General features: G+C 44.3%; 1 protein-coding gene and 1 pseudogene across 1 annotated transcript; both read right to left on the bottom strand.

The window, feature by feature from the left end:
• Positions 1-1183: 1183 nt before the first annotated feature.
• On the bottom strand, positions 1184-5494 carry LOC117885000 (gamma-crystallin C-like). The gene is made up of 3 exons (XM_034786066.1): positions 5486-5494; positions 3773-4026; positions 1184-1445 (listed from the first exon to the last, which is right to left on the bottom strand). Exons 1-3 carry the CDS (start codon positions 5492-5494, stop codon positions 1184-1186), a joined length of 525 nt encoding a protein of 174 aa, XP_034641957.1.
• Positions 5495-12153: 6659 nt separating this feature from the next.
• LOC117884940 lies at positions 12154-13366 on the bottom strand (annotated as a pseudogene).
• Between the last annotated feature and the right edge of the window lie 986 nt (positions 13367-14352).

Genomic DNA, 14352 nt, shown 5'->3' on the forward strand with positions numbered 1-14352 from the left:
GCTCTTATGAGAAAGGGGAATAGCACAGCTTGGAGGTCATTCCCACAAAAACGGCTGATGCTCCAACACGGCACTAAGACGCATAGCTTTCAGAGAGTCAGACTAAAGCTACTGTGGCTACGCCTATCCGTTCTGCAATTGCATCTTAATTTGCGGTGTAGATGTACCTGAAGATAAATACACCAAAAAATCCCCTGGCACTTCTAGCAGGCCTGGGGCGTAGCTACCTCCCAGGGTTGTGGTTAGTTCATATTTTAAAACACTTGACACTACAGAAAAGCAAAGCATGACCTCTGATCCATTGACCTCAGTGAGGCTGCAGGTGGGCACAGAGATTTTCCTCTGCTATTTGATAGCAGAGCTAGGGTCTTTATAATTTATTTTTATTTTACTGAGAAATGAACAACAGAGCGAGGTATAAGCTCCAACAAGGTTTATTATATGATACCAATCACATTACAAATGCTGGTTGCCAAGAAGGGAAGTGTAACTGATAAACATGGTATAAATCAATCAGAAATGCTTTGTCGTAGTCCAGCTTCTGTGTCCCAGAACTATAAATCCCAGCATACAACGGGCAGGACTAGAAAACCACTTGCAAAAGAACTATGGGCTCAACTCAGCCACCCTTGCTCACCCTGAGCAGTGCCATTGATTTCATGGGCCCGCTCCTGAAATAAGGTCCAGGTCATAGTGAGTGCAGGTTCAGAATATGACCCACTGACTCTATGTTGCAGTGCCGAAAAGTCATGCTGGGAAGAGCCGTTCAGAACACCCTCAAGCTGAATGTTCGCTTCTCTTCTGACAAGAACTGAAAACCATTTTGCGAAGGGCAGAATCATGCAGCCATTTATGTGACTCTCACTCGGCAGATCAAATTCCATTCCAGCAATTTGGCTGTAGCTGCGTTTCGCCTGTTTGTTTTCTGAGCCTGACTCTGGGTTTAATCCTGGTCACTGATTTCGGTGGAACTACGAGTGTTAGGCCGGTGAGCCAGATTGGACCCTATCACTTACGTGCCTGATCCAAAGACTCCCATGGACTTTAATGGGCTTTGGATTGGGGCCTTAAACACTGAAGGACAGTTGAGAACCTAACTTCCATTAGGCTACTTTGAACATCCCAACTTTGAACATCCCACCCCAATGAAGAGAAGCGTTTACAGCATGGAAACGTGTACTGCTTAGGAAATGTACACTGTCGGCCTAAAGGAACCAACTATGGCGGTCACAGCTCCCCAGTCAGTGACTCCCCAGTACGCCCTGGGTCTCAGGAGGTACTGCCATGCTCGGTAGTTTGGCTGTCCACAGAAAATCCAGTTTCCTTCTAAAACATGACAGGACTGGATGTCCCTGGGATGAAATTCGTCACAGAGAGAAGGATAGTCACAGAAGGATTCCGTCATCCTGCCTCCCACGTCATTCCTTTCATAGACTCGTATCCTTCTGGGAAGACAAACACAAACACAGGTGTATAGCACACGAGCAGCAGCTCTAGAGTATATGATCCTAGGTTGCAGGTTGCTTGCTGCCTTATTGACAATAATGATATAGAAACGAATGACGACTTGTGTTCAATTAGCAGAAAAAGGGCTTGAGTCACCACGGCTCTGCCAGTTTTACACAACTCCAATGATTTCAGTAGAGTTCCAGTGGTGTAAGGATAGTGTAAGCAGTGGGGAATCAAGCCTAGGGTGTGTAAATTATACCCAGATTTAGCAAGTGAAGGATGAAAGCAAGTGGTAAGTGACAGCTGGACTGCCATACGGCTCATATGCACCAGCATTGCCAGCGTTACTGTTCTCCAGTGGATAAGGCACTAGAGTGGTGCTCAGGAGAGCTGGGTTCTGTTCTTGACTCTGCCACTAACCTGCAAGGTGGCCTTGGGCAAGTCGCCTCATCACTCTGTGCCTCAGTTTCCCCTCCCTCTGTTTCCCCTCCCATCCTTTGTCTCTTTAGATTGTAAGCTCTACTTCAGGCCTGTCTCTCACTATGTGTTTGTACAGGGTCTAGCTGCATAGTGGGACCCTCATCGGTTAGGGACTTATATATCTAAATTTATTATGTTGAGGGCATCTGTTTTTCAGAGTTTATTAATTTCATTTTGGGGGGTTTATTTTTAGCAATTTTTGAGTTTTATCTGGCTGTCCAAAAAGGTCTTTCTGTTTGTATCCACTGTAATGAGGAATGTATATTATCTATATTGTTCATTACAGTAATGAATAATCTCTTTGTAATGTCCCCTAGTGAGCTTGAACGTAGTACTTTTCTGAACAGCGCTACAGTAAAGTGCACTGAGGAACCTTTAGTGCACACCGACAGGTTCTACATGGTCCAATTCATGTGCAACACGCTGGTGGGCTATAGAAATTATACCCCCCATAGTCCGCATTACTGCTTCAGGTAGGCAAGCCCTTAGATACTAGTAAACCTTTCTGGTGTTTTTCCTGTGTTTACTGGATAAACGTCTATTTCATTTTTTTATTGCGAGTGTTTTATCAGCGTTTATTGGTTAAAACCAAAAATCAGAAGCCCTAATTCTATTCTTGCCTCAGCACTCAGTGTCTATAAACAGATTGGTGTTAATTTATCAACTAGTAATTCTGCTTTTCATAAGGAATAGTGAATACCTATTCTCTCAAAAATACCCAGAATTGCGATCTCACCTAACAACCTCCTCCTTATATATTCATTATCTCTCTAGGAGAAAACAAAACACCTTAAAATAAGAATATACCCCAATATTTTAAATATTTCACCTTCATTTTTCCCTCTTCCCTACTGCTCTTTCTACCTCTGCTAAGAATTTTTATTTTAACTCTGTAACTGTGTAAAGCATTTTGGGATACAATTTGTACGAAAGATGCTGTACTAAATCAAAGCCTGATCATACTCCCATTGAAATCAATGGTAAAATCTCTGACAGTCTTCAACGATTGAAGGATCAGACCCCGAGTTAGTATTTTAGGCCTGGATTCTGCAAACAGGAAGGCCTAAGCCACACACACAGACCTCCCAACCATCCCGCATTTTGCAGGAGTGTTCTGCTTTGATCCCTCCCCAACCTCCTGTCCCAGTTGAAGTGAACATTTCCTGCATTTTGGGACAGGTGCGGGGGGGTAGTTGGCCCGGATGCCCCTCTGTCTCCATCTACAGAGGGGTATACGGGCCAAACCTGAGTGGCAGTGCATCCTGCTTTAGTCTCTCGAAATGTTGGGAAGTATGCAGGCAGGTTCCTGTACCAGTATAACTATGGCAGGTTAGCGGGGTGATTTTTTTTTTTTACCAATATAGTTTTACCAGTGCAACCACGAGTGTAGACAGTGATACTGGTACAAAGGTGCTTTATATCAGTTCAGCCTAGTCCCCTTTTTGTGACTTTAAGCACCTTTATATCAGTATACCTGCCTCTGCAGGTTGTACTGCTTTAACTATATCCTTGTACAACTTTCGTGCATAGACAACACCTTACTCACATGAGTAACCTTCACCTTGGCATTTGCAGGACTAGAGCTTCAGGTTCCGACGGAGCATGCTTGCTCCAGTCCAGCAAAGTATTTAAGCATGTGTTTAGGCATTTAAACACCTTTACAAATCTATTTGGGCTTCTGTTTCCCATCCCCCCCGTTTGGCTGTCCCTTTATCCTGATTGTAAATTCTTTGTGGCAAGGACTGTCTCTTACAGCACCAAGCACAATAGATCCCTCAACTGGTTTGATGGTTCTAGTGTTACTCTAAAATAAATAATAATAATCATCACCTAGAGAAATGACAGTGAACTTACTGGTGTAATTATGCAACAGGACTTGACGGAGTCATTGAACCCCATCCATTGCTGGTAATTTGGATATTCCCCCTTTTTCAGGAAGTACTGATGTCCTATGTAATGGGGGCGCTCGTAGATCATCCAGCAGCCACTTTCCACCTGGATTGAGTTGCAGCGGTTAAGGTGAGCATGCATATCCGGCTGGTCGGCGGTGACCGCGTAGGAGCGGCCCTGGAAGTCTCTGTCCTCGTAGAATGTGATCTGTGTTGAAATAACAAAGCAAGTCTAATAACATTGTAAAGCATTTGTTTAAAAAATTGGCTTTGATCTTCTGGCTCCCATAAGGTCTGATCCAAAACCCATCGAAATCAATGGAGAGGCTTCCATTGTCCTCAGTGGGCTTTGGATCATGCCTAGAAAACATCCAGGATTAATATTGAAGCACTGAGATATGTTTTCCTATCAGGGCACAGCTAGTGAAGTGTGACTGGTTCAGTGGATGATGAGCATAGCAGATGTCTTCAGAGCTGACCCTAAGGATTCTAACGAGCTGACGTTCTCCAGCGCTTCGAGTTGGCCGGGCAGAGATTGTGTGCTGCACCTCTCAGAGTCCAAGAAGAGAAGAAGCATGAGACTCTTTTGCACTGCTGGGTTTTTTGGCTGGTTGGCATTCTGAAACCGTGTAACTTAGGCAGGTGAGAAACTGCTTTCAGCTAGTGAACAGGAGCGGCTAACAGGGGAGTTTTGTGAGCGGGAGTGTGGCAGGGGGCTAGATACATTTAACATTCTTTAAAGTCAAAAACACCTCCCGATAAAAACAAAACATCAACAAAGGAAAGAGCTGCAGGAGTAAAAAGAGAATGCAGGCAGAAGTCCAGCAACAGAGTTGGGGACTATCCAGTTTATTGCACCCAATGCAGCATGTATGACTACCTGCCCTATGGGCAGGTGGCGTATGTGTGCATTCGGTGCAAGGAGCTCCTGGCTCACAGAGATCACATATGGGCTCTGGAGACCAGAGTGGCTGAGCTGAGGAGATAAGGGAGACAGAGAGGTACAAAGATGAGATTTTCTGGGACACAGTAGAACGGTCCCACCCTCGGTCTGACAGCCTCTGTGCTGTTGAGGAAGATGAAAGTTTCAGGGAACAAAAACATCCAACTGGAACAGAGGGAAATGATCCCATAGTTGGGACACTCCTTCCAGATGATGTTGTGGTATCCTCTCGCTAATACTTCAGTCACTTGAATAGCCTTATGCTAGTAGCAGCAACTTCCAAGTAGGAGTTAAATGTAGTTTTTTTGTGACATCGGTTGATATGTAAAAAAATAAAATAAGGAGAATATTCAGACACATTCCCATATTGCAGTGTGCAAATTGCAGCACCTTATAATAACATGACTCCAAAGAATGGTGTATGTGATGGTGAAATCTAACCCTCTTTAAAAAGTCAGAAAATAAAACACCAACCGCACAGAAAAAATAAACATAAAATAAAGATTTTGCACATATCATATATCTTTGTATTTGACTGTTATTAAGCACATAAGTTTTTAGTGTTTCCTTTTTAATCTAGTTATCGCACACTTCTGTGTATGTTTTCATTTCTTTCTGTTAAGCTATTCCTACGCTGACGCACTCTGTATAGGTACACACACACATAGAATAACATAATAGTATGCTGTATTTCCACACAGGATTCACTCAGTTTTTTTCTTACCTTTGCCATGTTAGCCAGAGCTTAGCTGTGAGACCACAATACTCTGGAAGGTTCAACAGTGCTTTATATAGACAACACAATGCTGGCTCCACATGAATTGGACAAAAGGGAATTTTTTGTCCAGTAAAGAGAATTCCTCATTCTTTTCCCCCTCATCATCAACATTATTTGTTGTAAAGAATTGTTATGGCCTTTTGTTTACTGGGTGCTAAGTGTATTGTTACTGTAAATAACGAAGGGATCAGGTTAATGTGTATGTCAGTCAATATTGCCATTATTTCACTGACGGGAACATGTTCAAGAGAAAATGCTGGTAAACTGCTGCTGCAGGATTGTTTCATAACCTTTATTCTCAATCTCTTGTTCTTCCCTGAGACAAAGACTTTTTAAAATTTCCATGGGCCCTCTGACATTGAAAAGCAGCCCTGGTATTATGCTAATAAAATGCCCATTGACTTCAATAGGATTTGGATATCAGGGGGAAAAATGTTTTTCCTTAGATTTTGTGGGCTATATTGTATTTATGGTGGTAAATTATTCACACTTAAAAAAACCCTGTGTGTTGTAATGGATGCTTAAATCAACTGGGTATTCACAACTGAGAGTGAAAATTTAAACACTTGAAGTTCCATAGGCAGGGGGATTGAAGAAGTTCAAGAATAAATACCACTCACCTCAGAACAGCAAAGAGACTTTATCTGCCATGGGATAGAAAATAGTCCCATTTATTCTGACCTTTTAAGAGTTCATATATATTACCACAGAAATGTAGCACTTTGTACATAATTTTCTGTGCACAGAAAAAGTTTGTCCCAGTTGAGCACAGAATTTCCTGGTAGGTTTTCACTGTGCATTTTTGCATTTCATAAGAACGGCCATACTGGGTCAGATGAAAGGTCCATCTAGCCCAGTATCCTGTCTTCCGACAGTGGCCAATCCCAGGTGCCCCAGAAGGAATGAACAGAAAGGTAATCATCAAGTGATCCATCCCGTCGCCCATTCCCAGCTTCTGGCAAACAGAGACTCGGGACACCATCCCTAAACTGGGTTGTTTGGGATTGGTCACATGGTTTGATTCTGGTTGCTTGATTGGCATCATACACCATTATTATTACTCCTTTTACACCTTTGTAAAGTGGTAGCACTTAAAGGTGCGCAGGGCGATCAGCAGAAGCCACTTTGGCGATTTCTCAGCGGGACATGCTGGAGTTAAGGTGTTCCGTAAGCTAGTTTAAAAAATCACTGTGGCTCCCATCCTGCACTGGGATCTACTGGCAAGGACACCGGTTCCCATTCCACATCCCACTGAAGTTAATGGAACTCAGGGGGCTGTGTCACCAAACCTGGATATCAAATCTGTGTTCTGTGCTTTTCCATTCAGACTAGTGATTATACATGCTAGCATTAATATAACTGGACTGATACCAAGTTCTTGAGAATCCATAAGCTACCAGTTGTATTTGATTACTTGCTCCTTTAAAGGGAAACACAGACAGCTCAGGGCCAAAGCTGCCCTATTATTCCAGGCTGTCTCACTGACCCTGTGGCACACATGGCAATTTCCTTTAATATCCTGGACACACCGGATTGAATTAAGGTTAAGTATTTTATGTATTATTGTGGGGTTGTATGTAATGCTTCGAGCGGGCAGATGTGTTCTGATCTAACAGCTGTTCTGAACTTGTGACCACAGAGAAACCCCTTGGTGGGGTTTGAAGGATGGATCGTCTGCCAGAGCCTTGTTGGAAATAGGGTGATCACTTATTGACATATGTGTAGGTTCTTTTCTCTGTAAGGCTTTCAGCTTAAGAACAGATGTGCTTGCTCAGAAAGGGCTGTGTGGTAGTGTATAGCTATGGGCAATTATGGTCTGCAGAGGCAGTCTGATTTGCTGGGGAACTCACAGCATAGGCAAAGAACTGTGCAACCTGGAAAAACTTCTACCAGGAGGCAGAGAGACACCCGTGTCTACCCAAGAGAGGGGATGGCTGAGAGCTGGGAGCCTAGAGTGGCTGCCCTTGCTGGACCAGATGAAAGAAATACAGGCGCAGTTGCACTAAGCTGCAACAGACCCTTTTTCTCTCCCTTTCCCTCCACTCAGACCATCAACCTTCAATTGGGCCTACACATATTCTCACCATCTATGGTACAAGTGCATTCTCATCCACAGCTGTTGCTGCATGGGCTGCGCCTCTTGCATCTTTCCACCTCACGTACTTGCTCTCTCATTTCAAATCCCACCTAACACTGACGTGTTCTCATTTGCCAATGCCTTGTCATTGCTTTCTCCTTGTGCTACTCTTCTTCTTAACTCTACATTTGTATTATGTCCCGTAACTCTCTAATGCAGTCTCAGAGACGGGGCCAGAGCCTCAGCTGGTGTATGCTGGCGTAGCTCCGGTGATTTCACCAGTATACCGCAGCTGAGCACCGAGCCACCAGTCTGCATGTGAAGGATGCTCTACAAAATAAATGGTTTTACATGTTTCTTAGTGGAACTATAGTCCTGACTCCATCCAGTGGTATTGGAGCACCAAGACCCTGCAGGTCCTCCCCCAGCCAAGCAATTGCAGTTCGTCAATGTACTTATCTGGGCAAAAGTTTGCAGGCTTGTGCCTTTATTGCCTAACATCTGGAGTTTTTGAAGCAGAGCTGAAGATTTTAAAAATGGTATGTGCTCTCTATTGTCTTCTCTGGGATCACGTTTCCTTTGTGAAATCTCCCTGTTCCTAGGGTTTCACTGCTTACACAATGGAGCAGGAATGTGCTTCTGCTGGAACTGGGTGCTGAGTAGGGAAAAAAATGTGCATGCCTGGAACTGGGTGGCTTGCCCCTTGGAGGGCTAGAGACCGGGGGCCAGCCAGCCCTAGTTACTCAGGAAGCACACCTGAGCAGGGATCAGCTGATTCCCCTGCAGGAAGCTACCAAGAGAGTATTCCCAAGGAGAGCAGAGGCTGCTGGGGTGAGGAGGGTCTGGCAGAGAAACCTGGAACCTGAGGAGTGAGGCACGGACAGGAAAGGCCTGGGAGTGACCTGGTAAGGTGGTAAGTGGATGGACGCAAGACCTTCATTTTTAATGTGTGTTAATTTCATAACCCCGAGCCCAAGCATGGGTGTGAATGAACACATGGGGTTGTGAGTTACTAAAGAGACCCCTTGGAGTGGGAAATGGAAGCAGGGGGCTGCTTGCAGGGTTGCCATGAGGCTTTGTGGGACATGGCCCCGGATGACAGTGCAGATTCATTTAAATTCATAAGCCAGGTGTTTCCTTTCTGCACATATTTGAGGTCAACTTTGGCTAGCAAAATTGTTTATGGAAAAGTACACTGTATGTTCAAATAATGCTGAATTGTCGGTGTAAGAGGGTCAGCAGCCTCCTGAGTGTCCCCCCCACCCCGGCCAGAGGTCACTCGGTAGCACCTGGCCTCAATTTCCTCTTCCTCAGAGCCCCTTAAGAACTCCGCGCAGTCTCTCAGCCAATCACAGCCCTTCTTGAGGTCTGGGGACTTGGGGGTTTTCTTAATTAACACCCAGTTCCCAAAACAAACGCAAAAAAATCTTCCACCCGGCCTTAAGCTGGGTGCAGTCCTTCCTCCCTTAGGCACTGTCCTATCCTGCTCTCGGGCCCTTCGCCCAAAGGAAAGACAAAACTTTAAGCTGCGTTTTCCCAGCCCCCATTCCCTTCCTCAGGAACCACTGCAGGAGCCCCTCTCTCCCTGCGGCTTCACTTGGCAGTTCTTTTTCTAGCTCAGCCCTGGCTGAATTTGCCCTCTAACTCTTTGTAGCCTAGGTGCAGGCCTGCCCCTTAACTGGCTCAACTAGGAGTGCCTGCTCCGGCACAGAGGTGCTGGTCTTATTTTAATCACATTCCAGATGAATGTTCTGTAGGCCCCACAGAATGTGTCCTCTGGGAAGCAAGAAAAGGGTTAACCTCTTCTGTGCCGTATTGCAGGGATCTGCAAGGGAGCAGGGTAAAGTCAGCTGTGCAGGTGAGTGGGGAATCAGCATGTTAACCTTAGGAGCAAGAGACAGGATCTAAATGAATTTAGTGAGACCCTAACAGGTTCTGGGTGGGTCTCTCCCACTAGTCAGGAAGTATCTGCGCTCTATGGAATTCCATTCATCCCGAAGGCATTCCCGGAGCTAAGGTTAGTGTGGCAGTTGAGTGCTTCAGATCCTGGTAGGGATGATGTGCAATCGGACAAAACATGTGTAAATGATGCTGGAGGCCATTAGGGACATATTATAAATTGAATAGTACAACAAACGTGTCATGGAACTGTTAGGACTCTGGGGACCTGGTGCTCCACTACATTACCCTGCTTTCACACCAGCGTTAAGTCCACTGATGTCACGATACTCGAGTGATGAGCAGAGAATCACGCTGAAGACAAATCACATAAGGAATAAATTTGGCCTTCCGTCTACTATGATATTGAAGGCTGGGGTAGCTACACTATGAAATGCGCTGAACTTGTACATCTGCAATGGTACACACGTGTGCCATGATTGTATGTATGTAAACTGAGTAACTATACATACAAACAAATACTTGGATGCCCAAGTACCTGTTGGTGCATGCTATGCCACACAATATTGGTGCAGTAAAGTCCACAGTTTTTGGAGTGAGGTACTCAGTCTCTACCTTCCCAATGATTGCTCTACAAGGTCATACCACTACATAGTGTATGTGTACTGAGATTGGCGGGCTACTTCTGATGACAGGCAAAGGAGGAGCCACCTTATTTTTATTCTAATTGAGGATTTCAGGAACACCAAACACTTTGGGTCAGACTGTTGGTGAGCTCAATTGATTGTTATATGCAAAATAACATTAAAAAATGCTACGGTATGAAGTTTGGGGCCAGATTTTCAGCGGGTCAAAACTGAGCAAATGTCCATGCATTTGTACATACCCACTTTGCACACACAATCATGCTATGTATGTGTGTACAACTGTAGAACTATTTGCACACACAAATATACCTGAGCAATAAGAATATCCGTGCCACAATGTCATACCACTCAGTCTAGTGCTGGGTAATAAAACATATTTATATTTTTGTACAAACACACACACTTTCTTTCCTACGATGGCTGCCTCATTCTCATTCCCCAAATCAAGACTTTTTCAGTCACTCCTTTAAACAAACCATAAACCTCACATGTACAGGTCTCGGAAGGAGATGCATGCCCCTAAGGAGAGCAGAATATTGAAGATTAAATGTGCTGTGTAAATCTGAAAGAATTTTGCCCCAAACTTATTTTTAGAGTGTGAGCCAGACTGTCTATTTCCGATACCGACTCTCTGCACACTTTGTAGTTACATGACATCTCTTCAAGGATCTCAATGCATTTACAAACATGCATGAGTACAGCCCATCAACACTCTTCATGGAGCTGAGAATTACTGTTGATGGAGAAACCAAACTCAGAGTACTCCACTTGCCCTTGGTCACAGGGGCAGTCTATGATACATCTGGGGAGAGAACCAGAACTCCTAATGCCCTCTCCTGTTGGTTAATCACAGACAAACCTTCCACTCTGGGGCCCAGAAGTGCACCCAGGACAGCAAACAACGTACATAGTTTTACTGGCTTAGGGCAAGGAATATTATTTTTGGTAGGCCAAAACAAAACAAAAACAAAACAAAAACTACTTTGGTCTCTTCATGCTCCTCAATCATTGTTTTACAAAACAAAAAGTCACCGGCTAAGGCCCTAATTCAGCAAAGCACTTAAGCACATCTTTAAGCATGTGATTAATCCCATCAATATTCAGTAAAGTTCTGCAGGTGTGTAGTGTATAAGGAATTGTGTGGTATCCCTTTTCAATGCTTTGTGAGCCCTCTAGTGGTCCTCACTATCCTGCTTTGGAAGCCATAAGAAGAACCCTTCCAGAGTAGCAGTGTATATATGGAGCTATGTTGGTGTATAGCTATAAACATGGTTATCTGGACCCCATTGTATTCATATGGTCCCTTCATATTACGTACGTTGTATAAGGAGCACAAGATGCAACAACATGATTAAGTGCTCCGCTGAATCAGGCCTTAAATGAATGATGGTGGGCATGAAAATGTAGCATGAGTTTTATAGTGTTGTTGTAATTTACTGTTTCTTGTAAATTATACGCGGCATGCTGCGGGGCTATATGCAGACATAATTACATTTATTATAACTCATTTGAAATAGAAATTTCTCAGTCAGAGCAGGGATAGCGTGCTGTTACTAATCCAGAATGGCACACTTCTTTCTTTGCATAATGACTGCCTGGCTATTGAGCATTTGGGCCAGATCCTCAACTGGTATAGATTAGCATGGCTCTATTGAAACCAGTGAAACCATCTATGGATCTGGTTAAGAACATAAGAACGGCGATACTGGGTCAGACCAAAGGTCCATCTAGCCCAGTATCCTGGCTTCCAACAGTGGCCAATGCCAGGTGCTTCAGAGGGAATGAACAGAACAGGTAATCATCAAGTGATCCATCCCCTGTCGCCCATTCCCAGCTTCTGGTAAACAGAGGCTAGGGACACCAAGCAATCTTAAATCAGACTCCATGGCTTGGTGCCTCTTTTAATTCAAATTTACTTAAAATATTCTAGCAAACATGACACCGAAAAAGGAATGTGGAGTTTGTCAATGATGTATTTAAAACACCATCTTTTAGTGTAAATCCACCATCCGCTGTAAAGAGCCAACTTTGGCATTCACAGCACCCCAGTCAAGGAGCCTTCTGTACTCCCCGGGTTTTAGCAAGTATTGTTAGCACCCTCTGAAGTTTGGCAGCTCATACAAGATCCAAGAGCCACCCAAAACATTGAGGGAGTGGATCTCAGGATAATGGCTGCAATCCTGAACTGAGGGACAATCATCTGTGAGCTCCAACATTTGGCCTTGAAGGTCATCTCTTTCGAAGAGCTCGCTCTTGTGGGAGCCAGTGTTCTGAGATGGCAAAGGGACCACAGAGAAGGAAATACTGAAATACCTCTAATTTTTGAAAGCCAGACAGATCTTCTACTGATTAACTCTGGCTGCTATTAAAGAAACATACACAGAGAGATACTCTTTTTTCATATCTGTTTGCTGAGAGGAAAGGTGGCATTGTGGTTAAAGTACTAGACTGGGATGGGGAAGATGTGGGTTCAGCTCTCACCACTATCACGGTCTTCCTATGACCTTGGGCAAGACACTTGCATTCTGTGCCACACTTCCGCAAATGTAAAATTAGGATGATATGACCTTTCTCCCACCCTGTCAGTCTTCTCTGTTTCCATGATGAGCTCTTCAGGGAAGTATTGTCTCTTACTATGTTTGTATAGCACCTAGCATAGGCGCCGACTCCGTGGGTGCTCTGGGGCTGGAGCACCCATGGGAAAAAAATAGTGGGTGCTCAGCACCCACTGGCAGCCTCACGGATCAGCTCCTCCCCTTACCCCCCAGCCCTTTCTCCTGCCGGTGGGCCCCACCAATCAGGTCCTACCCCTCCCTCCGAGAGCTCCCACCTGCCACAATCAGCTGTTCAATGGTGTGCAGGAGGTGTTGGGAGGGGGAGGGGGCACTGAGTGGAGTCATCCACTTTCAGAAGTCAGGATAGTCTCCCCTTTTTAAGAAAGTACTGTTGTCCCAAGTAATTGGGGCACTCATATAAGTCGTCCCGCTGCCTTTTTCTACCTGGCTGAAATTGCATTGTTTCAAGTAGGATTGCAGATCCGGGTGATCAGTGCTACATTGGTAACAATGGCCCTGGAAGCTCCTGTCTTGGTGGAAGACAATCTGCAATGTAAATATTGATAAGACCTCACCCAAATACACGTATTAGATCACGATATTGGCATATCTGGTCTTGCAGGTCTGCTGCTCTGCTCACCTTTCCCATTTTCACTAGCTCGTAGAGGTGACAGCTCGGAGCCAGGACCAAATACAGAGATGTCTTTTATCCACAGCAGACCTAATGCTGCAACTGCAAGAATAACACAAAAGGGGCATTTTCTGATGAGTACGGGGATTTCATGCTTTCTCTTTATCATGAGGAATGGCATTTACTGTACATAGCATATTGCATTCATCATCTTTGCTACATTTGTGTTATTCTTGGTGCCCTGAGTGCTAATGAACTGTTCATTATATAACCTTGAAGACAATGGCGGCAGAGTGGAAACTGATGTGTGCCAATCAACACCAGCTGAGGATCTGGCCAGTATGTTAAGCAGAGACTTATCGTCTGTAGATAAAAGTGTCCTCAATTGTATTTGCCAGTGAGATCGAACAGCACACTTGGCCCATGTGTGCATTCTATCCCATCTACCCGCCACTGTTGAATTAACTAAAATTCATTTGCAAAATTTAACACCATTAATTTAGGCTTGAATAGGAACTGGGAGTGGCTGGCTCACTACAAAAGCAGTTTTGTCTCTCCTGGAATTGAGAGACTTCCATGGAGTTACACTTATTTGCACCACGTCTAAATTTGGCCCACAATCAATCACTACGGCTCTTTCGTGAAAATGAACTGTTTCTTACTCCTTTTGTTATAAAGAGATGACAAAATATTAACTCAATTACTATAGGAAAATGCCTGATGCCCTTAAGGCATGCAAAAGAAGCAACATCAGATGTGTATCATAATACATGTGCAATGCTACCCTACATACTGGAACATATCCTGACTCCATAAGACAGTAACAGAAAGGAATTTCTGTCCGTGTATCATGTACCATAGCTCAGCTATGGGAAGGGAAGGAGAAAGGAATAGCAGAGATCAAAAGACATATTCAAGTAGACTTTGCACTGCCTTCACATTGGAGGGTTACATGTTTCCCTGCACCGTCTGAAAAGTTCACCATTTATTGGGCTGATTGTGCT

The sequence above is a fragment of the Trachemys scripta genome, chromosome 11 (genome assembly GCF_013100865.1).
Source record: "Trachemys scripta elegans isolate TJP31775 chromosome 11, CAS_Tse_1.0, whole genome shotgun sequence".
Classification (NCBI taxonomy): domain Eukaryota; kingdom Metazoa; phylum Chordata; order Testudines; family Emydidae; genus Trachemys; species Trachemys scripta.